The following is a 26,754-nucleotide window of genomic DNA, read 5'->3' on the forward strand; positions in this document are numbered from 1 at the left end:
ATCGAGAAAAAATATAGCTTAAAGGTGCTAATAATTCTGTCCCTAAAATAGTGTTTAAAAAATTAAAAACGGCTTTTATTCTTGCCGAAACAAAACAAATCAGACATTCTTCAGGAGAAAAAAATATTATCAGACATACTGTGAAAGTTTCCTTGCTCTGTTAAACAACATTTAGAAAACATTTTAAAAAGAAGAAAAAAAATCGAACGAGGCTAATAATTATGACTTCAACTATGTATATATATATATGTTCTATTGTAAATCCAACATGCATAATAAAGCTTTTGTGATATTTGTATTAGTTATTTCATTATTCAACAATATATTTCATGACATTCAGGGCACCACACATAATTTACATAGAATCAAACAACTAACTAAAAACTCACTTGTTAGACTTGAGTATTTTTACATACATCAGTGCAAATAACAATTTAACACGATGGAAACTATGTTAGAAAAATGTGTGAAGTGTAACTCAGTGGCTTTGGTGCATTTCACACAACACTATTTACATTTCCACAACAGCATTTCTCAAAACATTTAGTCATTTGTGCACAACATAGTAGAGTTTCTCATTCCTTCCAACAAATTGCAAATGCTTTTGAAATGTGGGGTGTTGCTTTCACACAAAATTCTTACAATGAACACATTTTTAAACATGTCCAAACACTTTTGTCATTCATACTCTATTATAATAAATTTTAAGGACATTTTTGAACACAACAATCAAATTTTAAAACTGTCAACAACACATTTGCTTTGAAACAGAGAAAATGACACTGCTTCCAAACTGATTACAAGCTGAAAAACTGCTCCTGCCTACAGCCACTTTTTTCTTGACCTTGACCGTGTTATAAATCATAGACACAGAGAGCCAAATGTGTACCATTTCACATACGCTACCTAACAAAAGTCTTGTCACCTGTCCAAGATTTAGATACAACAAATAATAACTTCTAGTTGATCATTTGGTGTCAGAAGTGGCTTATATGAAAGGCAAAGGCCTCTAGATTATGATTATTTTACCTAAATACAATTAATAATAAAAATTTAAATAAGAAGATTGTTTTTAGAGCATTTAGTTGTAGAAAATGGCAGCAGATTAATACAAAATATTTCATGTTTTTAGTTAAAATATTGGTTGAAAGTATGCATATAAAGCATATTTTACATTATTATGTAGAGCATATATTATTTATTGGGAGCCACAAAGTGAGGTCGGGACCCCTGTGGCTGCTTGGTGATCTCCAAAAGTCAAATAAAATGTATTAAGCTATTAGCATTATCATATTTTATTTATAACCCATGAAGATGAAAATAGTAGGTATATTTATATAAAAACAACATGCAAATGAAAAGTCATCTTTCCACTGAATTGCAATCCCTGAGGTGTTTACAGATTAATGACAAAGCAATAGCGTCAGCTGCAGCAGACTGATTTTATGACACCGGGTTAAACTGTGGCCATATTTCTATGACAGCAAAGCCATCAATGAATTTATCAATTTTCAATACATTGGAGATAAAACATCAGATTTTTCTCTTCTGATTAATGTTCAAATTATAACTAACCATTCAGATGAAATTTAGAAGAATTTTTAACCATAAATTAAATTCTTACTTAGTCTTTTTTATTTTAATTATGTGGAACCCCAGCACTACTATCAAGGGTTTTGTGTTTGTGTCATGTGATTTCCCCATGTGCTGGGGTCCGTTCTTCGTACGTGGAATACTCAATTAGCTATATTTGGATATTGATGATTTGACATGATCCAGGATCATTTCGTTCTTCAAAACTCATCTTGAGACTTGTTGTCATAGCAACAGTTCTGGTATCTCAAACTGGTATCTCAGGTTCATTTAATATAAACAGGATTAAATCGGGTAAGTTCAAGTAAAGTTAATACTGAAAGTATGTACCGAATTCTGATATTTTCTTACAGTAGATATACACTTAGGAAAATAGTAAATATATATATATATATATATATATATATATATATATATATATATATATATATATATATATATATATATATATATATATATATATGTGTGTGTGTGTGTAAAAACGTATACAATCTGCACTCCGAAATAAAAGTACAAAAATTTATTGATATTAACATTTTAGATACAAACGTGTACATGCACAATATTTGACTTTTTAAAAAAAAGGATAATAATTTATGCAGTAATGCATATGTTTTGACTGCTAATATGCCGATGATTGATACCTTTACCAATATCAAAATGCTTTTTTGATGCAAAATTAATTTATGCAGTTATTCCTTACGCCTTTAAAAAAACTTGAGTAGGCCTAGGTTACTATAATAAAGAAAATCTTCTCTAAATATAGAACTAAATATATTGATATGAATTGTAATATATGATGAATACTTTTGACACATAAAAGCAATTTTAAAAAAAAAATGTCTAATCCCCTTTTTGTAGCGCCATATGACAGAATTTTGCACTCTCAAACTCTGTGACCGCAGCTTAATTCAGCAGTTCAAGACCACTTTAAAAATTCTTGGGTCTTAATGAACAGCATGTGTTAGTGCTTTAAAAAGAAAATTGATGGTATAAATAAAATAAAAAATATTTTAAATGAATGAATGAATTAGCAACAACTTCAAAGTAGAACTATTTTAGTTCCCCAAACTCTTTTTCAGCAAAAATTTTTTAAAAGAACTTTTTGTTTTTATTGAGAACATTTTAAAAATCAAAGGAAATTTTTTCAAAAGTAACATGTTGTGAAATGTAGATTTCAATTCTCTTGACAGAACCACAGATGCCAGTAAAGGGAAGAGGAAATGGAAATGTTAGCATTTATCCCTCGGCTGCTTCTTCTTTTACTGCTTTTTTCTTCTTGTCTCTACATTGAATAAAAACATCTTCTACGAGCTAAATAACTGAAACAGTGGATCAAAATGCTACAGTTTCTTCTTTTCCTCCTGCCCGGTAAGAAATATTTTTCTAAAGCAGTATTTATGTGTTGCTTATTTTTCATTTAAGGAAGTAATTTACTGTTTTGAACTAATAATTTTTTAGTTATGTTAGTTGATGTATTTGCTAATGTGAACTAAGAATGATCAACACTGGTACAGCATTTATTAATCATATTCAACATTTACTAATGCATTAAGAAAATACAAAATTATGTTAGTCAGCGGTTTGTGGTGCTGTGAGTTATCAAGAACTAGCAATGAAAGACAATATTGAAAAAAATAAATAACTATTGTAGTAAATGTATTGTTCATTGATTCATTATCAAATTCATTAACTAGCTATAACTGATGGAATATTATTGTAAAATGTGACCAGAATGGGTCTGAAAACAAATGTATGAGACGATTTAATAAATCTTTTTTCTTTTTCTTTTTATCCTGGAAGTATTAAGAAATGTGCCATAAATAACTAAAACACAAAATATTTATGGTTCTGTGCTATTTGCATTTCACTAATCGAATAAGGATATTGAATGTTTTAGGTATCAGTTTACTTCATTACTTTAGTATTCTAATGTTTACTAAGGTTAGATTATTATCATACATTAATGATTTATAAATATAAAAAATGTTTCCGGTAATCCTGAAGTCCCTCACAATATTCATCTTGAGATATTTTGAGTTAAATACAGAATTTTTATACATCATTAATGAAATGAAGTGTTCTGTGCTGCAGGTGTTCTCAGTGATGAGTGGGATGTAAATTATCCTCCTTCGATCTGTGCTGCAAGAGGATCCAATGTCCCTGTTCCCTGTACATTTAAATTTCCAAGTAAAAATAACCCAGTAAAGCAAGTGCTGTGGTGTTCAATGAACTCAAACTTTAACAAGTGTGAGTCTGGACCATATGTCTTTGACAGTAAAGCCAACAATAATTCAGTCAGTTTTCAAAACATTGGAGATAAAACTTCAAATTGTTCGCTTTTAATTTATAATATTAAGCTCACAGATTCTGGAGAATATAAGTTCAGATTTATTACTAGTCTTCCAGAAGGCAAGTGGACAGGTGATCCCGGAGTGAACATTTCAGTATCTGGTAAATATTGTAAAAATAAATATTCATAAAACTTTTGTTGTCAATGTTTAGTTTGTGTTCAGTCCAGTAATCTGTGTTTCATTATGGGGTGCTTTAAATTATTTTTCTGACAGATTTAAAAGTCTCCATGTCCAGGTCAAGAACAAATGGAAGAACAATAATTGGAGACTCTGTGAATTTGACTTGTTCACTGGATTGTACTAATAATTTATCAGAGGTTCAGTGGTTTAAGAATGGTGAACTGATGAAACAAATAAACCCAATCCTCATCTTAAACAGCATCACTGCTGAAGACTTTGGAAATTATTCTTGTTCTTTGAGGAACTTTACAAACACTTTATCTGGAGGATTTAGCATTTACCTTGAAGGTTGGTGGAACTAATAAACAAATGAACCTTTTCATATCTATATCAGATTCATATTTGGAATATAAATTGCATATACACACTTTTTGTTGTCTTCAACAGATGTTTCTGAGTCCTCAACTCTTCTGATTATTGTTGTGTCTTCAGTCTCGCTTGTGTTCACCATTATTGCAGCTGTGTTTCTTATAAGAAGGTAGAAGTTTTTAGTTATACTTGCACTCATAATAAGTCTCTCGGTCATTCTAAAGGAAACAACAGTGGACATTTCAACATTCATAAAGTACAAAAGGATCTGTTAAAACATTCCAGATGAAGAAACAGTTTTAAAATTAGCTTTGAAACCATGTGTGAATTCATAGTTTACAGAAGTGTTTTGCTTTTGGTGGTGAAGGTGATGGTGAAAACAAATGGTGATGACTTGTGAAACAAATTACACTGCATGTATACCCTAGAGATCTGTTTTAGATCAGATAATGCATCTATTTAATGATTTACAATTAACTTAACAATTAAGCGCCTATCCTGAGATTATCAAAGGGTGCGTTAATTTAACTTTTTTTTTTTTTAAGAAGGAAAGCAAAAACTCAAAAAAACCTAAAGGAAGTAGGAGAAGGAACCAGAGTTTCGGATGACAACATCTGCCAAGCAACTGTAAGTATATCTGCAAAACCATGTTCATGAAAACTAGCACTGATGTGTTCATTGACGCTGATATTTATTTCTGAGAGATGAACGAAGGTTTTGATCAAGAGACTGGTATAGCATGTTTGCATGATGGTATAATGTACCAAAGTGACTGCGAAAAACATGTAGTGTATAATAAAATCTTCAGTTATAGTTTACACACATGTGCCAAAGCATTTGCAACTTGAAATTCCAATCTGATGTGAACAAGAAGCTAAATGTTCAGAGATTTGAACTTGTTGTTATGAAAAAAAATAATTCATTTAATATTTGAGTCAAAGAAATAGAGAAAAACTGAAATGCATAATTTAAGTTTTATTATGCTCCTCCTGTAAATTCATTATTCAGAATGAAAAGGGAATGAAAAGAAAAGCTTTATTATGTACTATTATTATAAAAATTAGCAGGACAGTGATAAAGTGTAACTCAACCTCTCACTCAAACCCACAGGAAGCAGTGGATGAATCAAAGGTAGATGAAGTGCTGTATACGTATGTCACCGTTAAACCCAAAGAAATCGACGTTAAATCCCAAAAACAAATGTGAGTCTTTAATTACTAAGATCAGATTTTTAAAGGTATTGCATTAAAAAAAATGTTAAATGTTTTAAGAAATGGATCAGTGGATATGGAGATAATGTAACACTATTTTTATTTTTCGAAGCTGTGCAAATTGATATGAGTACAGTATTTGACTGAATTGATCGTCTTTATTTATAGATCTGCCAACACAGAGGAGCAGAATGAATCCATTTACAGCGCAGTGAAGACTGCTTGATGTGATACAAGTGTGTGCATGTGTGCATGCGTGTGCGTGTGTGTGTGTAAAAGAAATACAAACATGTCCTTCAAAGATAGAAAACCTGACATCCTCAACACCTCTCTCAGTGTCAGTCTTGTTTTGCTATGTTTGAAGCTGCTAATAAAGAAGAAAAGTGACAATAGAAAGCAACGCATTCATGGAAACTTCCTTGCATGACAGATAAAAACTTCTTTAAAAAACAGAGGAAGCATATGACTATGTATAGGTTTTTTTCTTGTACAAACATACATTAAATTATTATGAACATTGTTTTTGACTGAAAAAGCATTTTGTGAAGTTTATTTATAAACTAATTGTAAGAGGTTCCCGTGTTTATGATTGATCATGGCTGACCTGCATTAGCTTTCATATAATATATCAGAGGAATCCAAACGTAAATAACCAGCTTTCCTTACTTTTATTAATTAAAATCTTCTGAGCATTTTTAGACTGATAAAATAATTTTGTGCCATTTAATTTAAAGTAAGAGTTAGGAGTTAAAGCATTAATTTTTTATTATTTATTCAGGACAGTAAGGTCCCATTTGCTTAGACAAAAGTCTTGTCACTTAACAGAAATAATGTACAGTATAGAATGTAAAGTTATGCTGCAGTGGAAAAAAAATGTATATTGTGTTTGACTCCCATGAGCTTGGAGGACTGCATCCATACATCTCTGCAATGACTCAAATAACTTATTAATAAAGTCATCTGGAATGGCAAAGAAAGTGTTCTTGCAGGATAAGAATAAAAAATCAAGACTAACCAAGATTTTTTGGATTCATCTTCATCTCCTCTCTCTCCATCTTACCACAGACATGCTCCATAATGTTCATGTCTTGTGACTGGGCTGACCAATCATGAAGCCCCTTAACCTTCTTTGCTTTTAAGAATATTGTGGTGGAGACACCAGTGGAAGCTGAAGTATGAGGAGCGCTCTCCTGCTGAAGAATTTGTCTCTCCTGTGGATTGTAATGTGGGCAGCACAAATGTGTTGATACCTCAGGCTGTTGATGTTGTCATCCACTCTGCAGATCTCTTTCAGGCCCCTACACTAAATTTAACCCCTAACCATGATTTTTCCTTCACCAAACTTGAAACAAGACTGATTTCTGTGAGAATCTTGGGTCCATGCGGGTTCCATTAGGTCTTCTGCAGTATTTGTGATGATTGGGATGCAGTTCAACATGATTCATCAAAAAATTTACCTTCTGCCACTTTTCCAAATAATTAACTTAGTCACGTTATTATTTGTTGCAACATGACAGGAATTGTTTTGTTGTGTGGTGTGGTGGAGAGAGAGAAAGAGAGAAAGAGGACTAGAGGAAAAATGCTAATAATCACACAACGCAGGAATGCACATGTAACACTGAATTACTTTTTTTTTTTTAATACTGAAGCTATATGTTTTTTTTTTTTTTAAAAGTATTCACAGTGTTTATAACCAACATATCTTATGACCCTTGACCAAACAGTTACAAAACTAACCTACAAAACCACCTATAAGACCAATACAACAGCACCATGGCCAGCGAGGGGGAGCTTGAGCTCTCGCTCCTCCTATAAGCTGTTTTAATGCTTACACCCACCCCACCCCTAACCCACTTCCCCCAGTGACATCACTCGAAGAAGAGGCGCAAGGAAGGAGGAGCTGGAGCTCAGCTCTGCCCAAGTGGCTCTGCAGTGAGCACCACTTGGCAAAATGTAGCTTACAGTCAGCATTGCACATTAGCGCCATCTTAAGGAGAATAATGCGACTGCACTGTTCCCATAACAACAACGTAACACGGGAAGTTGAGCACATGTGGTCAAGCAGCAAACTTCCGACGCACAGGTGAGGATAAACAAATCATTAACTAATACACAATTCATATAAAACAGAGAAAACTAATTATAATTGTAATTCAATTCACCTTTTTATGTTATTATGTGTCTTTGATATGCATCCCCAATATCAAATCCTGAACTTCATCGAGTAATCTTGTTTTATAGTTATTTAGTTTTTGCTACGCATATACATCAAAAAAGAAAAATGTGATCAACTGCGACTAGCTTATGGTTTGTTTATATGAATTAAATGAGTGGTGTTTCTATGTTTTTTTTTCATGAACTTGAAATACCAAAACACGTAAATAAATAGAGGTGAGAAAGCAATGACGTCACGAGAGCGTTTCTCTGTTGACTCTCCTCGACTTTTATCTCCTCAGCTGACTGCGATAAATTCCCGGCTTAAAATGCCCAGATTTCGTGAGCGTCCAGGCCAAACAAACTGTCATCCAGAATCAGAAACATCTCCTGATCTGAGCAGCCTGATAGCGAACAGATACATCATCCAGCAGAGACTCGGGAAGGGAAGCTTCGGCACTGTGTATCTTGTTAAAGACACAAAGGCAGTGGCGGAGGAGAGACTGTAAGTCCTGCAGTATTTCAAAACATTAATGTCCTTTTAAAGCTGTGATTGGTCCTGAATCTTCCTCCAAGGACTTCACGTTTACACAGCTGCCTTTAACCCTATAATGTCTCTAACACTGCAATAAAACATCATGGAAGAAAATAATTATTTACTAACAATATAGCTGTAAAAATATTATAAATAGTCATTTAGTTCTTTGTATTTTTCATCAGTCGTGGTTTATTTAGTAAAATAGTAAATATTTAGTAGGAAGTAATAATAAAATCGCAGTAATAATAAAATTTGAAATAAGAATATTTTTGTTTAGACTAGAGCATTCATTCATTTGTTAAAGTCCCTTTGGATTAATCCCTTAATTTATCAGGGATCGCCACAGTAGAATGAACCGCCAACATAGCCAGCATATGTTTTACACAGCAGCAACCCTGCTCTGGGAAACATACACACTCATTCACATACATAAACTATGTTCAATTTAGTTTATTCAATTCACCTATACCGCTTGCTTTGTACTGTGGGGGAAACTAGAGGAAACCCACATGAACACGGGGAGAACCTGCAAACTTCATACAAAAATGCCATCTGGCCCAGCTGGGACTCAATCCAGCGACCTTTTTGCTGTGAGGTGACAGTGCCCCTGGTGCTAACCACTAAGCCACCATGCTGCCATTTAGAGCATTTAATTGTAGAAAATGACATGGTATGGTTTTTAAATCTTACAGTAAACATTGGTAGATTGTATGCATATAATGCATATTTTACATTATTATTTAGAGCATGTATTATTGACTGGGAACCACAAAGTGAGGTCGGGGCCCCCAGGGGCTGTTTGGTGATTTCCAAAAATCAAATAAATTGAATTAATTAATTCTTAAACTATTATTCAATTTAATTCAGCTTTATTTGTATAGCGGTTTTACATTGTCGATTGTGTCAAAGCAACTTAACATAAATGGTCATTGTAACTAGATCAGCATTACTATATTTTATAAATAACCAACAGAAAATGGAAATAGTAGTTAATACATAAAAGAATAGAAATAAAACAAATAAAAAGCCATTTTTAATTGGATTGCAACCTCTGGGGTGTTTACCTTAGATTAACGATACAGCAATAGCGTTAGCTGCAGCAGACAGATGTTATGGCACAAGGTTAAACTTTCTTACTCCTTTATGGCCCTTATATACATTAAAACTAAATACAGGCCACAACTGTGTCTCTTTGGGTGCGATTCATATTAAATTAAACCAATTAATAAATGAATGTAAACAATTAGGCTGTTGCATATTTTTGTTTTGTCAGTATGCTCATGTTTATAGGCCTATTTGCGTAAACATACAGTTGAAGTCAGAATTATTAGCCCCCCTGTTAATTTTGTCACCTAATTTCTGTTTAATAAAGAGAAGATTTTTTTTCAACACATTTCTAAAATTAAAAGTTTTAATAACTCATTTCTAATAACTGATTTATTTTATCTTTGCCATGATGAAAGTAAATATAATTTGACTAGATATTTTTCAAGACACTTCTTCTATACAGCTCAAAGTGACATTTAAAGGCTTATCAAGGTTAATTAGATTAACTAGGCAGGTTAGGGTAATTAGGCAAGTCATTGTATAATGATGGTTTGGTCTGTAGACTATCGAAAAAATATAGCTTAAAGGGGCTAATAATTCTGACCTTAAATTGGCATTTAAAAAAATTAAAAACTGCTTTTATTCTAGCCGAAATAAAACAAATAAGACTTTCTCCAGAAAAAAAATATTATCAGACTTACTGTCAAATTTTTCTTGCTCTGTTAAACATCAATTGAGAAATAATGAAAAAAGATATATTCAAAGGGGGTTAATAATTCTGATTTCAACTGTATTTTTTCTAATATTTAAGGTGTGAAAACAATATCAGTATAAGACATCAGTATAAAATAAAACACAGCTGAACATTTGTTTCAGAACACATACTTATTGTTGGCAAATTCAGAGAACTTGGAAGCAGTTTTTTTCTGTAGTGGTCAATGTAAATAGGGCCATCATGATAATCATATGCAATTTGTCTAAACAAAGAATATGGTATAGTTTACTATCATAAATTATGACCACTTTGTGGAAAACATCACATATTGTTAATACGAGTTTCTGGTGTTTGAAGAACTGAAGAGTAACTGCATGTGTTTAGACAATTTTCCAGTAACCACATATAGTATGCACTATATAGTATCCCTCAACCATATACACAGTCACACACACCCACACATGCACATGTCTTAATTATGTGTCTATTTGAAGCCAACAGCAAGTCTTATGATTATTTATAAAATGTCTAATTATAAAGTCCCTGTGGATGTTGCATCATTTTATTTTATACAATCTCATAAATAGTCAGTTTCTCATGTATTATTCTAAAAAGTCATTTATTCCTATGATAGTAGAGCTGATTTTTTGGCACTAATTATATCAGTCTTTAATGTCACACGTTATTCAGAAATCGTTCAGTTTTAAAAATAGAAATTTTGCTTAATCTAGTTTTTTTTAAGTAATAATTGAAATGATTTCAAAACTGTTTTATTCTGTGAAGTTCACAGTTTGTCCACTTGAGAGCAGCCTTGATCTCTGCATCTAAAAACTAGTCACTATTACTTTGCTTGCAGATGGATGTTCATGTTACTTACAGCATAAAGTATGTGTTATTCCTCATGATTTCAAACTCAATATTATGATTTTATTAGAGAGCAATATTTATGCAATTCATATCATTTTAACACTCTCATGTTTAATTAAGTTTTAACTGGTTAGTCATTTAAATATTTATTTTTTATATAGATTTTTACGATTATTTTTCAGATAAAATAAATGGTGTGTCACTGAAATAAATGCAAGTCCTGAGGGGAGTTTTCACTGGTATCATCTGGATGTGTTGTGAAATATGTAAAGTTGATTTATTGCTTATCTAGGGGACTGCAGTCAGGCAGGTTTGCTTTGGAAACAGAGATAAGAAAAGAAAAAAAGGAAATTGTGAGTCATTATTTCAGGAGGTATTAGGTGCTTTGGTGATCTTGGCAATATTACGTCTTTCCAACTAAGGTTCAGTTCACAGGGAAGCTTCCACACTAAATTAAACCCAACATGTCTTGCGTTATGAGGATATTGCTCTCAGATCAGTGCAAATATTTGGCTGTCTGTTCTATGCATGAATTTATTACATGGCTTTTGATTTTAATGTTTAATGAACACAGATCATTTTCATGGGCAAATAATTTTCTGTAGCTTCATGTTCTCTATAGAGGTATGTGAGAAACAAAACTACTTTTAAAAGTTTGGGGTCAGAATTATTTGCATATATTTTGAAATGAGTGTAATATTCTTAGCAAGGTTGCATTTATTTGATCTAAAATGCAGTAAAATAAAGTTATGAAGCATTAAAAACATTTGTGATTTTAATTTATTTTAATATATGATTAATATATTAATTTTCCTTCGGCTTAGTCTTAAATTTTTCAGAGGTAGCCACAGCAGAATGAACCGCCAACTCATTCATTAATTTTCATTCAGCTTTGTCCCTTAATTCAACAGGGTTCGCCACAACGGAATAAACCGCCGACTATTCCGGAATATGTTTTTTCGCAGTGAATCTTCCACCTGCAACCCAGTACTGGGAAACACCCATACACGCTCGCATTCACACACACATTTATACACCACGGCCAATTTAGTTCATCCTATTCAACTACTGCATGTCTTTGGACTGTGGGGGATACTGGAGCACCCGAAGCAAACATAGGGAGAACATGCAAACTCCACACAGACATGCCAACTGTCCCAGATGGGACTCAAACCAGCAATCTTCTTGCTGTAAGGCAACAGTACTAACCACTGATCCACCATGCCGCCTAATATATAATTTGTTCTTCCATAATTTATTGCTCATTTTTTTTGCAATCATTACTAAAATATTCAATGTCAAATGATCCTAAAAGAAATAATCAATTCGTTTTGATAGTATTGTGCCACTTTGTAGAAAGTGTGATATATTTTCTCAGTATAGTTTGGTAAGTAGAAAGTTTATACTTTAAGGATTAGAATTCATTTAAAAATAAAAATGTTTATTATCACATTTGATCAACTTTTGGCCTTTGCTGGATAATTGTATTAAATCCTCTTAAAAATAGCAATGTCAAAAGAAGATTTGCAACATTAACTTCTTAACATCTTAGTGTCAATGAAAAAAACCTTTAATTCATATGATCATACTGTATTTCAAGTCCTCGAAAGTGATATTTCTGTGTGAAGAACAGTTTACTCAAAATTGCACTGAACTAATGCGGCATGGGCCATCGGAGCAAGTGTCTATAGATAAATGGGATTGCTTCTGGCACTGAGAGTCAAAAAAACATACAGGCAAAACAGTGATGCAGTCCAATCTATTGAGTTCTTATGAAGGATATCTAATGAAGGATATCTAATGATCTGTTCAAATAGCTAGCCGTTATTTACAACATAATTACCTTTAATGTATGCTCTTATCAATACAGCTGAGTCCGATGATTATAGTCTGGTTTATGAGCTTCTTCTTGTAGCTTAATGGTGCATACAGTACGTAAATATGAGCTTGCACATCAGTTTAAACATTTTTTTAACTATGTTAAATAGGTTGCAGCATCAAGGGTAAAAATGAGCAAGAACTAATATGATTAAAAATACAGTACTTTGTATAATAAACAAACACCGTCAGCTCACATGTGAATTTGAGACACACAAACTTGCTGGCCACTTTATTAGGTACAGCTGTCCAACTACTCGTTAATGCGAATTTCTAATCAGCCAGTTGCATGGCAGCAACTCAATTCATTTAGGCAGGTAGACAAGGTCAAGACGATCTGCTGCAGTTCAAACTGAGCATCAGAATGGGAAAGAAATGAGATTTAAGTGACTTTTAACGTGGCATGGTAAGTGGAGCCAGAAGGGCTGGTCTGGAAAATATCCAGTGAGCTGCAGTTCTGTGGGCGCAAATACCTTGTTGATGCTAGAAGTCAGAGCAGACTGATAGAACCAGTTGAAACCAGTTGATAGAAAGGCAACAGTAACAAAAAAACATTTGTTACAACCGAGATATGCAGAAGAGCATCTCTGAATGCACAACATGTCGAACCTTGAGACGGATGGACTACAGCAGCAGGAGACCACACCGGATGCCACTCCTGTCAGCCAAGAACAGGAAACTCAACAATTCACACAGGCTCACAAAAATTAGACAATAGAAGATTCGGGCTGGTGGTGGAGGTGTAATGGTGTGGGGGACATTTTCTTGGCACACACTGGGCCCATTAGTATCAATTGAGCATCCTGTCAACTCAACACTACAGCCTACTTGAGTACTATTGCTGATTATGTCCATTCCTTTATGACCACAGTGTGCCTACAGTATCTTCTGATGGCTACTTCCAGCAGGATAACATGCCATGTCATAAAGCGTAAATCATCTTAGACTGATTTCCTGAGTTCACTGTACTCAAATGGCCTCCACAGTTACTAGAATTCAATCCAGTAGAGCACTTTTGGGATGTGGTGGAACAGGTGATTCACATCATGGATGTGCAGCCGAAAAATCTGCAGCAACTGTGTGATGCTATCATGTCAATATGGACCAAAATCTCAGAGAAATATTTTCTGTACCTTGTTGAATCTATGCCACAAAGGATTAAGGCAGTTCTGAAGACAAAAGTGGGTTCAACCTGGTACTAGTATGGTGTACCTAATAAAGTGGCCGGTGAGTGTATGTCACTATGCAACAAGAACACTCTCATTACCGTTTGCATTTTATTTATAATGTTTTGCTGAAGAAAAAAAGTTCATCATCTCTGTCTACCTAGGTCTTTCTATCTCAGATGGCTTGAGGGTTAGTAGATTACCAGCACATTTTAATTCATGGGTGAACTATTTCTTTAAGACTAACTGATCTCTCGCCATCCTTTATGTATTCACAGTTTTTGGTCTCTGAGTTTCTAATTAGATTCCAATACACAAACAAACTGTCTGGAGGAGAGCCAGTTACGATGTTGTCTGTTCATGTGCTGCTTTTATCCTTTCCCTCTGTCAGTCACACTCTACTTGGCGACGTTCTATAGCCTCTTTGTGAAAACCATATCAGACTAAGAGCTGGAACCGAAAACCAGAGAGATACTGGTTAAAAAGGAGGCCAATTAGGAAAAGCTCCATGGTTTAGCTGGCAACAGGCTCGCGGCGTCAAGCTATGGGTGACTGTTCCTTTGGCCCCTCCGCTTTCTGCTTGTTAGCCCATCGCAGCTGTTTGCCAGCCTCTGACCTGTCACACAGAGCATTGGCATCGAAACCTGAATGCCCACCTTCAGTGGCCCGTAAGACCTTCTGTCTCTTTCTTTACTAGCGCACTTATGCACCAGTTCTTCTTACTTAGTCTTTTCTCAGCCTTAAAATCCTGCTGGGTGTGTGTTTTGTTGTTCCTGCCTTAGTGGCTCTTACAGTGCTATGAACTCCTTTGTTTCTTTGTGAGAACCAAATGTCAATGGTGGGCGCTGTGAGCTGAGACTGCCGTACCCCTTTCCTCCAGCTGGCTTCTCACTGGGCTTTATTAGCCCAGACAAATGACTTCCTATTCCGGATTCACCCTGAAAAGTAGGGCTCGTGTCCTATGGGTCTGCAGCAGGGTTTTCCAAAAAGCCACTGCTGCAGCGCTGTCTCAAGTGTTTGGTACTCTGGCTAATGTGTGTGTGTGTGTGTGTGTGTGTGTGTGTGTGTGTGTGTGTGTGTGTGTATTCAACATTTTAAGTAGTTCATAGTTGCTCTAAAATTATTTAACAACACCCATTCTTGTTTAACTATAAACAACACCCTTTCTTGTTTTAGGATAAGTTTGAAAACCATTTGATCCACTTCAGTGTTGACTACTATGATGGTTTTAGGTCATACACTATAAAAAAACGCAGCATTCCACACAATTCCTTTGTTGTCCCAACACAAATTAAGTTAACTTTGTTGTTTTTCTAAATTTAAGTGGATTAAACATAAAACAATTAAGTTGACCTAAAAACCCTTAAAGAACACTCACCGCCCACTTTATTAGGTACACCCTTCCAGCTGCTTGTTAAATCAAACTTCCTATCCGCCAGTCACATGGCAGCAGCTTAATGTGTTATGCATGTATACATGGTCAAGATGATCTGCTGCAGTTCAGTCTGAGCATCAGATTAGGGAAGAAAGGTAATTTACTGCAAGTGACTTTGAACAGGGCAGTGCCAGATGGGCTGGTCTAAGTATTTTATAAACTGCTGATCTACTAGGATTTTTATGCATGTTCTGATGGCTTCTTCCAGCAGGATAATGCTCTATGTTGTAAAGCACAACTCATCTCAGACTGACTCCTCGAACATGACAATGAGTTCACTGTACTCAAATGGCCTCCAGCCCTCCACACAGTCACCAGATCTCAATCCGATAGTTGACAAATCTGTAGCAACTGCTTGATGCTATCATGTCAGTGTGGACCAAAACCTCTGAGGAATACTTCCAGTACCTTGTTGAATCTATGCCACAAAGTATTAAGGCAGTTTTAAAGGCAAGAGGGGGTGCAACCCTGTACTAGTAAGGCGTACCTTATAAAGTGGCCGGTGAGTGTAGGTCGTTTGAACAAGCAGCAAGTCATTTTTGAGTGTAATTATTGCTTGTTTATGATAATGCAGCCTTCATTACCCAATTTTGAAATCTGTTTCCTTCTCATCTCTTGTATAACTTAATAGTTTCATATACTGAAAAGTATCTAAGCTTCACAAACCATTACAAAATTATTATTAGTTATGATTATTTTTAGAAATGCCATATATTAGTCATATTTGCACTAATTTTACAGTAGGCTATGATGCTTATTTAGCCCTTTTATATAAATCATCTACAGTTATTACACTGAAATGAAAAAAAAAGAGTCAGCCCTGAATTTATTCACACCCCAGGCAAATTCTAACTTAAGGTTTTTATTAAAATTTGTACATTGTACATTTTCTTATTATCATTTGGGAGAAGCGTGTGACATTTTCGTTCAAAAAACTTGCTGATTGAATGACAGTAACTTTATGTTGGAATTTGCCAGCTTAGGGATTGACTTTATATATTTTAATGTTTTAAAAGGAAGATTCTTAACCAAGGCAGAAAGCATTCCAATATAAAATAATATATTTGTATTTTAATAATTTAAAATGTAATTTATTCATGGGATGCTAATGCTACAATTTGTGTAGTCAATGCTAGTCCTAAAGATCTTTCAAAAATCATTCATATATTTGATCCCAGTATAAAAGATTTGCTCAGATATTCTGCCAGAAATCTCATTTTGTGTTTTATAGAATACAGATGATCTTATTATGGGGTTTGAATTGGACTATAAGAACCATTTTTTAAAGATTCTTGCTGAAAAAAAAAATAAATAAAAAAATTATATATATATATATATATATATATATATATATATATATATATATATATATATATATATATATATATATATATATATATATATATATATATATATTGTGATTTAATCTGTGTTATTCTTTTATTCGAGTGGGAGCCATTTTTGAAAAGTGTGACCTTTACACAAACAACATCTCTATTAAAAAAAGGAATGTGAGCATAGAGGAGTAGTCTGTCATCTGCTCTGGTGTTCATTATTAGTCTCACAAATGTGCCAAAATACCACTGTGGGCGCGAAGGATTTCCAGGCGCGTATTCTAAATAAATCCAAATGCTTATGGGGAAAATATGATTATAATAGCTTGTCATTTAAACACCTTGTCCTGGATAAGATATCATAGTTTATATTTAAAATTGGTCATTATTTACTCATTCTCGTTAGTGGTATTTTAGTTTATCTTAGCTATTGTTATCGTAGTTATCGTAGCTATGTTTTAAGTCATTTATTTTTTTTAACGATATGTCATTTTCTTCTCTTGTCTCAACTCCCACCACTAGTGTTTATTTTCTATTTTCAGATCTGGTTTCACGTTTGGGCGGCTCCAGTAATGATAGTAAGGTCCCATCTGTTTGGTCAGACTGAGAGAAACGACCAATTCATGAAATCTATGTAATTTATTGCACGTGTCTGTGATAAGTATTTTGTATATACTATTATCGTGATAGCAATAACTCTGCAATATATTGTGCAGCCCTACAAACATTGTAGTTCATTTTGTATTTATTAAAAATTATTTATTTAGATTTATTATAAATAGTTTTCTGCTATTTGAGAAAGTTTAGGGTTTTTACAGCTATAATTTATCCCTTAATTTCAGCCTTATTTCAGTTATCAAAACTTTTTTTTTATAGTTATAGATTTAATAATAAATCTGTCACTCACGTAGCTCTTAAGACTTTTGACCTGACACAGCAGAGCACAAATGCAAAATGCAATTACAATGAATAGAGCTTTACGGCTTTGAAAAGAACACAAAGGACCTAAAGTTATTGTACAATTCCTTCAGGTGTTGAACAGATCAAAAGGCATTGATCAAAGTTGAAATCTGTTTCATTAGTAAAGTAATCCAGAAGGATTGGGTTCTGCATGTATCATTTTATTGAAAATAGTCAGATGAAACACTTTCTCTAAATAAACACCCCTGAACAAGGAGTCTAAGGAAACCATGATAAAATGAGATATTAGTGCGCTGAAATTAGTCTTGGAAATGAATGTTTGGTGATCTGCCGATTTCATCTCTTGACCTCTTGACCCCTTTATTGAGAATTTTCATATTAATTAAGGTATATCTGATGGTGAGATGGATCACATTTCTGGGTTTCTCAGTAGCTGAAGTAATCATAGTTAGATAAACTTAGAGCAAAGGGAATGGAAGAGTACAGCAAATAAATTTTTTACAATCCTTTTTGCTGAAATAATAATAAAAACTCTACTTTGGTGTTATCAAGACTTTCAGAAAATGGAAAAAAAACTAATAACAGCTGCCAAAAGAGAGAACAATGCCAAATTTACTGCCCTCCCCATATTTTTTTTTGTAACTAAATTCAAAGATGATTTAATACATAGATATAATTGTAGATAGATGAAACTTGAACTACATGAAAGATTTTCAAGGATTTAAGATGACTGTTAAACACGTCATAACAGTCTTGTGAAAAGAGTCCATTGGTTTTTATGTTAGTGCTAGTCACATAAAACAATTCATTAATGGTAGCAGATCTGGAGCATTCAGAATATCATTTGTATATTGTTCTCTCAGAGGCCAGAGGTGGCTAATCTCACTCAAGAATGGAGTGTTTCTCTCATTGGCCCTGCTAGCCCACTTACGGCTTGTTCTCTGTGGATTTGCCTGTCAGACAAGCTTCCCTGGAGACTCCTGGCAGCAGTGCTTATTTCTGCTCACCTCATGATCCGGCTCTCAGTTATGCAACCTCCCACTTGGGTCCAGGTCCACCAGAAATCTCCCAATTTGTTTTTCACGCACCCAGACTCTGGTATAGGCTGGTTTCTCTCCACCTCCTGATCTCTCTCTCTCTCTCTCTCTTTGCACACCGCTGACAGATTTAGGGCTTTCTCGGTCTACGCTGCTACATCTGTTTGATTCCAGACCTTTAAACTGGTTCATTCACTGACCTGGTTCTTGCATCATGGGAATTTTTTTACATTTATTTTTTTACATGTATACATCATGGTAATTGCAATAGTGCCTTTTAAGGTTATTCTTCCTTTACAACACCTCAAAAAAATCTAAGTTTTCAGCTTATTTATAGAGAGAGTTGCTCACTTTGATTGATGACGAGCGTAATTTATTATTATTGCAGTTGCTAAAATCGGTCTGGTTATGTAAATGTGATGATCTAGGATGATTATTTTCTTATAACAGATAGGGTGATGGTTTAATTTGAGGCCAAGGCTTTGATTATAAAAGAAACCTGTCATTTACTGTATATTCATACCTGCTTCCTCTGATGTTGGGGGTTGAAATGGAACCATGCAGGTTAAAATAGCAAAGGATTGCTGTTGGTTATTTGCTTAGCCTTCCAATATCCTTAAAATAGATCTTAAATTGCCTCTACGCCTCCAGAGAGAGGCTAAGAAATGGGACATGAATGCGTGTTCAATTATTCACCACAGGAAATTTCAGTGATTGATGTTTTTTTTTATTGAGGATATACCGTTTTCTGACTGAAGAGTTCTAGATGAGCTTCTAAAGGTGAAAATATGGTGAGGTTGAAGTCATGTTTGGATTAAGGCTGAGTTATGCTCATTGCTTTCATTAGAAAATCCTAGCAACACAACACTGTAGTATGTTTGTAGAACAGCTTTGTTTACTATGAACTGACACTTTTGTCAATACCTCTATTTAATCTGCTTTCACGATAAAGGTAATTTCAAGATAGCTGTCTGAAATGTATTATTTTTTCATCTCCAAGGATTTTAGATGACCCATATGTGTCCTTGGCACATTTTTAAGGGGGAGACTCTAATAAATGGTTGAAGGGGTTCAATACTATATTACAGTCCTAGTAAGAAAAATCCATATCTTCACATATCTGCTTTTGCACGAGGGAACTACCTATCTGTCAGCATCTAACAGACTCCAGAATATTGGGTAGTGTATGTTTACAGGATGAGAATCTTCATGTATTACTGTATACTTAATACAAATACACAAAGCAATAAGGTGAAAGCAGTTGTTTTTATATACTAGTCAGACCAATGTGATACAGTATGGCAAAAAAAAGGATAGTTCACCCATAAATTTAATCTTTGTCATCATTTTCTCACCCTGCACAAAAAAAGGAAATATTTTGAGTTATGTTGGAAAGTGGTAGCCATTGACATTATATTATTTTTGTTCTACTGTGGAACAATCAAAGCTATCAGTTTTCCAATATCTTCTAAAAAAATAAATAAAACTCATGAACAGAATTTTTGTGTGGACCTCTTTACAGTAAGTGCTATTTTACCACTAAAAGAAAAAAAAAGGCTGACAAAATGTTAAAGATTTTCAACCCATATTGTTGATTCCTTTAAAGAAAAAAAAGATTTCTGGTGCTTGTACAAACGACTTATTTAAAATGAGTTGAAACGCCATACTTCTTAACGCTATACTTTTTTGAGACAACTTAATTGTTTTATGTTTAGTTGAGACAACAATAATGAATTGTGTGAAACCCTGCATTCTTTTACAGTTAACAATAAAGTAAAGCTTCAAGTTACACTTAACTAAATTAGGAATACTGTAACAAAGTTTAAAAAACATCATTCTTTACGTGTAACAAACAACTTAAAGTCATTTAAGCTGACTCAATGTGTTTTTTTCAGTGTACATGAGAACCAAAAACATCACTTCTGCTACGCTTGACACCATATTTATGTTCGATATGGTCACACTCACACCCACAGTGTATTTAAATGGGATTAAGGGCTCTTTTAACGATCTAGGTGCAAAGTCAAAGGCGCATGGCACAAAAGCATTAAGGGTGTGTCCGGATCCACTTTTGCTATTTTAAGGACAGAAAAATACGCTTTGCACCCTAACGCATGGTCTAACAGGGTTGTGCGTATTCTCTTAATGAGTAATGGGTGTGTTTTGAGCATAACGTGCATTAAGGCAATCAGAGTCTCATCTCCTATTCCCTTTAAGAGTGCGTTGGACCATGGAGCAATTGTTATTTGTATGGCGGACTCTGTAAGTGGAGAAACTGAACACTTCAATAGTGAGAAAACAGTTAAACAGACCATCTGCAGCCTGAGGATAACGTATGAACCTCCTCCATTCGTCCTCTTTACTTTCACTTTCTCTTTACTTTTACGCTTTACTCCTTTACCTTTGTAGATAAGGAAACGGTGGAAACACACTCCACTGAAGACATCCATTAGCCTACATATTTAATTTCACTTGTTAAGTGCAAAATCAAAACTATTTCTAAATTCACTTCTAATTTCCAGCAAACAAATAAATGAGCAATAATAAGAGTTAGATCCAAACACATGTTCTATTCTTATGCCCCATATGGTGACACATATGTCTCCAAAGCCCAACAGATAGACACATCTAAACTTGTCTTTATTAAAACACTTATAAATATGCAAATAATAATACTTATAATAACTTTATACAAATGCAAAATGTCATGAATAAACTGAAAAAAGGCATGAAGAAGTGCGGTCTATTTCAGTTCTTCAAAATAGCAATGCACCAACAACGCGGGTCAACACATCTCTATTTAAGACCAGCATGACCATGAGTCCACATAGTGGTGCAAATGGGTTCGCTAGTTAAAGAACGAGGCGCAAAACATGGAAATTAGGGTTGCGCTGTTCTGAACATTGCCAGATATACACTGTAAAACCCAAAATGTTAAGGTAACTCAAACTATTTGAGGAAACTGATTGCAACAAACCATTGAAGTTCAAAATCTAATCCTAATGAGTACTATGAACTTAATCCATTTAAGTAAACAAAGCATTTTGAGCACAGGAAAACTCAATAAATCAAGAGAACTCAAACCAACTGAGTACTGTAAAACCTAATAAGTTAAGGCAACTCAAACCGTTTGAGGAAACCAATTGCTACAAACCATTTGAGGTAAAAAAAAAACTCAACAATATAAGTACTGTGAACTTACTCCATTTAAGTTGAATCAATGAGGTAATTAGCTCATTACCTTCAACACTGAGTTCAAAGCTCCTCTCAACTGAGTAGAATTGGCTTTTAGTAAATTGAGTTAGCTACACTCATTTCATTTAATGAAGTTGACTATTGGTTTTTACACTGATCCTAAATGGAATTGATATTTTGCTAAAGAATAAATAAACAATGGTTATGATGCTTCTGATGATACCTCAAACTAAGTTTTGTTCCTTCAAATTTGCGACGTGTCTGTGTTAGCTACCTTTTCTGTACATTTATTCACAGCTTTACTATGTTTGCTGTGGCCAGGAACTTTAGGACATACAGCCTATTACTGGTGATCAGAAAACCCCTAAAAACAGTATGTAAAGAAAATACTTTCTGGTGATCTGCTGAACTAACGTCTAGAAATAATCTCCAAAGTTGGTGATATTTACATCTACTTTGTTCACTCCAAACATCGAAGCTCTCAAGGCATTTGAACTACTTATTCACTTGGAATCATTAAAAATGTATTTGAAGATGAAGTGTACCTGATCATAGAAAGTGTTGTACATCTCAGGATTTTACACATGACAAAACTGCACCACCGTGTGACGTCCCATGGACCCAAATATATCGATTTTTTTTTTTTTTAATGATAATGTGAATAGAATTCAGTCTACCCAATAACTGACTCCATTTATCACTTGAAATTAAGTAGATAAACATAAACATATTATCCTGAATGTTGTAATAGCTTTATGCATGAAAATAATAGCTTGATGTCTTTATCTTATTATTTAATCTACAAACGTCTTATTATTTGATCATTATTCCAGTGAACATTCTAATGTGAATCTATAATACAGATTGCTATTCCACAACTGCTTTCCACAACATCAGCTCAACTGTTCATTAGATTGGTCTTGTGACATAATGCATTATAAAGTTATGTCATCTCTAATGAGACATGAGAGGAAGTGGCCAAGACGAAATTAGTTTTCGAAATGAGACCGACCTGTCATACTCCAATGTAATGATTCCCTGTGTATCTCTTAAAGCAAGTCTTGCTAATGTGAGCTTCAGAATGGCTAATCATCGAGCTGCTTTAGCTTATTAAGCTGCGTTAGGAGCCCAACATAGTAGGCCCAATGTTGTTCATTATAAATGCTTGAAAATGCAGCTTGATGTTGAGTATTAGCTGTAGTTGTCTCTGGTGAGATGTGACATGTGATGGCGCAATAAAGAATGTTGTGTTATTTCCCTGGGGGTCTAGTGGCATTTAGAGGCATTATTTGCACAAAACGCTTGTTGTGCACATTTATGAAAAGGTTAACAGGATGCTTCACCCACAAATGAAAAGTCTGCCATTGTTCACCATTGTGTCTCTTTTTGTGCATCTTAAACACATTAAGGCTTCTGCTTTCTGTGGCGCATTCATAAACAAAGTAGCACTGTTCAATTTACTGCAGGAATGAATCTTTAATCATTTTCTTTTGTGTGTGTATAATTTAATAAAGATTTTGACCCCCTAAAGCAGGGGTCACCAATCTCGGTCCTGGAGGGCCGGTGTCCCTGCAGGGTTTAGCTCCAGCTTGCCTCAACAGACCTGCCTGGATGTTTCAAGTATACCTAGTAAGACCTTGACTAGCTTGTTCAGGTGTGTTTGATTAGGGTTGGAGCTAAAACCTGCAGGACACCCGCCCTCCAGGAACAAGTTTGGTGAACACTGCCCTAAAGGATAAACATGTTGATGGGGAAAAAAATAAAGAAAACTGCTATTTTAAAGAGCCCCTATTTTGCATTAAAAAAAGGTCATATTTTAGTTTTAGAGATCTCCAACAACATGCTGATACGCTTGCATGGTCAAATAACACATTTTCATTGTCTTATAATATACAATTTATTTTTACCTAATTATTCCAGCTATTCCTGTATGATTCGTTCTGCGATTAATTTGTTCCCAATCCCTTCCTTAGCGCAAAGCTAATCTGCGCTGATTGGACCGATGACCCAGTCTATTGCGATTGGTCGACTGGGTTCAGCACAGGACAGAAAGAAATGCCCACTATGGCTACAGTATGCAATTGAGAGCCCAATGCAGTTAAACACTAACATATACTCTACTCTTAACCCTAACTCCATGTAATAACAACGATGCAGATTCAGTATTAATCCACACAGTGCCAAAAGTTGAACAAGTTCGAAAATTGATTGCGTGGCGCGAGTGACGAACAGCTGATGGTTAGCGTAGTTTTGTATGTGATATGTGAATAACCCCATACAGATTTAACCTGAGAGATACAGTACAAGCACTGATCTATAATTGGTATGTGATTACAAGCTGTGCGGTGCGATTACAACTTATAACACACAATTAAACACATTTTTTGCAAGCTACACAAAACTAGGCAACAATTTTAATTACACTTACATGCTATGATTCGGAGGAAGAAAAAACTGGTCAATTTGAAAAGTAAAAGTTACTGACAAAGTCCGTCAAAGTCTGACAAAGTCCCATAGTCTCTGCTGCTCTTTCAATATCAATAGTTTTGGTGCACTTTTAGATTTAAACCTCAGCTGGAGGTTACACACGGCATCGAAGGTCATTTTCAAAAACCCATATAGGGGCTCTTTAATTCTTTTTGTGAGGAATAGGGTATATGCAGAAGGACTTCAAATTTTCAGTAACCCAGTTAAAGTGCTTCTGGTGAATTTTGTAGTTACAAAATCACTGCATTTAAAAGTGCAGTAGGGTATCTATCAGAATACTAGCAATAGCATAATAGCTTAGAAATTTTACATTTCCCCCTTCTGCGGTCCAAAGCCACGCCTTTTTAAATCATGAACACGCGAACACGCATTGAATAGATAAAACTAGTTTAGGGGTGCTCAAACTCAGTCCTGGAGCGCTGGCGTCGAGCATAGTTTATCTCCAACTTTCTTCAACACACCTACGTGGAAGTTTCTAATATATCTAAAATAAGCTTTATTAGCTGGTTCAGGTGCATTAAATTGCGGTTATAACTAAAATATGCAGGACAGCGGCCCTCCAGGACTGGGTTTGGGCACCCCTGCACTAGATTATGCCATTCACCAGTTAGAAAACTCTATGGAGACATGCACTTTGTCATGCGTAGTTGTCAACAGGCCGGTGGGTGCAGGGATTATATTTCCCCAAAACTGACATTTTGGTAAAGTTGGTTTTATATCCGCACATTCTGACTTTCTCCTCAATAATATAAATTCAGAAAAGTATTGATAGAAAATTCTAAATAGTGAAATCATTTATTTAGCCAGTGACTATAAATACAACACTGTTCACAGTCAATGAAAAAGTGCTAATGTTGATTTGAAGTCATTACTACACGCTATTTCAGACTTAATATTCAAAGTAACGTTACAGTGGGAGCGTGTCACAGGTTATCACTGTTAAAAAAATGAATGAATGTGCGACTATAAATCCAACTTCACATCAGTAAAGCTGCTTAGGCGGAAGAGCACTATTTACTTATGTTTTGTTATTCAATTAAATAAAAATCAGATGAGAAAAAAAGGAGTGCTTAAACAGAAATATCCTGTCATCTTTTTATATTACACTTACAATACCCAGACAATGAATGACTTTTCATTTTCAATTGTCCTTGCTTATCCTTGTACATTGCTTGTTTTCATTTTCTTTTACACTTAAAAAAACTAAATGAATGCTCAGGTCTATTTAACCGACTATATTGTTGATGCTGTACAAGGTTCGCATGAACTTAAAAATAGCCAATCTTTTTTCAGACCTTTTCAGTGGCTGAACAACACTTCCGTGCATATAAACCCATTCATAAATAAGAACTCATGATCTTTGCATGGCTAAAATAGTTTTAAAACATACCTGTCTAAATGTAATACTTCAGTCGTGGTGTCATCCTTCAGATTGTTGTTTTGAACTGCTTAACGTCATTTTCCTCCAGCGTACAAAAGTAATTCCGATATGATTCATGGTTTAGAAAAGTTTTGATTCTGCTATTTTTGGCAGAAGCCCTTTCAAAAACAATTTTTCTTTTCATAGATACAAGGCCATGTTGGTCTTTCAGAAAAAAACAAACTGTCTGTCAACAAATTTAAATTTGAATTTCTGCGCAGCCAGTCACACAGACAGATTTCATTCGCGCGTTCACGCGAAACATGGATGGAGCATGGAGATTCGTGTCATAATTAAGTTATTGACGGTCTGACAATATTTATTAGAGAACATTTTTACCCAGAATATAAAAATACATATAAATACATTCACTTTAATCATTACTATTGAAATGTGAAGAGAGTTTCAACCAGCCACAATGAAAAATGTTTCTGAAGGCAATCACCTACTGCACCTTTAAGGTCGGTTTTCTTTAAAAATCAATGAACCTCACTGCCTGGTTGAAATGCAATATAAAGTGGGTCTCAGAATGTACAAGAAGCACTACATTAAATTCCATTTTTCGACCCATATTTTTAAAATATGAATGCATTTCACCACAGTATTTTCAGTAGGGTTACAGTACTAGCCTGCTGCTGACGGGGCGTGCATGTAAACAGCTTTTCATCTCGTTTTACTTGAACAATTAAATTAATGCATAAGTCTATTTAAATGGTTATATTTAATTACATTACAACATTTACATGCTGTGAAAGGTACCTTATAAAATTTTAAAAAGTCATGTTAACTGTTCACCAGAAGTTTATTGGAAGGGAAAAACACTAGCTGTGCATATACTCTACTGGAAGTTTCTATGAAAATTTTCTAATAGGAACAAATGTTGAGTGAAATTTTTTAGGGGAGCTCCAAAGGT

General features: G+C 34.5%; 2 protein-coding genes across 14 annotated transcripts in view; both read left to right on the forward strand.

Annotated features, from left to right (window-relative positions):
- Window positions 1-2,786: 2,786 nt before the first annotated feature.
- On the forward strand, window positions 2,787-6,167 carry sc:d156. Of its 2 annotated transcripts, none has more exons than XM_087284877.1 (7): window positions 2,787-2,964; window positions 3,688-4,047; window positions 4,161-4,415; window positions 4,515-4,605; window positions 4,982-5,063; window positions 5,547-5,638; window positions 5,816-6,167. In XM_087284877.1, exons 1-7 carry the CDS (start codon window positions 2,934-2,936, stop codon window positions 5,871-5,873), a joined length of 969 nt encoding a protein of 322 aa, XP_087141003.1. In that variant the 5' UTR covers window positions 2,787-2,933; the 3' UTR covers window positions 5,874-6,167.
- A 1,341-nt stretch (window positions 6,168-7,508) lies between these two features.
- nek11 (NIMA-related kinase 11) overlaps window positions 7,509-26,754 on the forward strand; it is a 246,927-nt gene continuing 227,681 nt past the window's right edge. For 11 of the 12 annotated variants that reach the window (XR_015511922.1, XR_015511923.1, XM_087287725.1 and 8 more), the window contains exons 1-2: window positions 7,697-7,730; window positions 8,104-8,306. Coding sequence is in view for 10 of the 12 variants with exons in the window: in XM_087287725.1 (XP_087143851.1) it covers window positions 8,131-8,306 (176 nt within the window). In the remaining 2 variants the exon portion in view is untranslated. Of the gene's footprint in view, window positions 7,731-8,103; window positions 8,307-26,754 lie in introns of all 12 variants that reach the window. The other variant, XM_087287730.1, reaches the window with a different exon arrangement.

The sequence above is a fragment of the Danio rerio genome, chromosome 16 (genome assembly GCF_052040795.2).
Source record: "Danio rerio strain M-AB ecotype USA chromosome 16, GRCz13ab, whole genome shotgun sequence".
Taxonomy (NCBI): domain Eukaryota; kingdom Metazoa; phylum Chordata; class Actinopteri; order Cypriniformes; family Danionidae; genus Danio; species Danio rerio.

Coding starts and splice junctions, on each gene's coding strand:
- sc:d156 (XM_087284877.1), top strand. CDS start 2,934: ATGCTACAGTTTCTTCTTTTCCTCCTGCCCG. Junction 4,048..4,160: donor AGTGAACATTTCAGTATCTG/GTAAATATTGTA, acceptor TTTTTCTGACAG/ATTTAAAAGTCTCCATGTCC. Junction 5,639..5,815: donor GTTAAATCCCAAAAACAAAT/GTGAGTCTTTAA, acceptor CTTTATTTATAG/ATCTGCCAACACAGAGGAGC.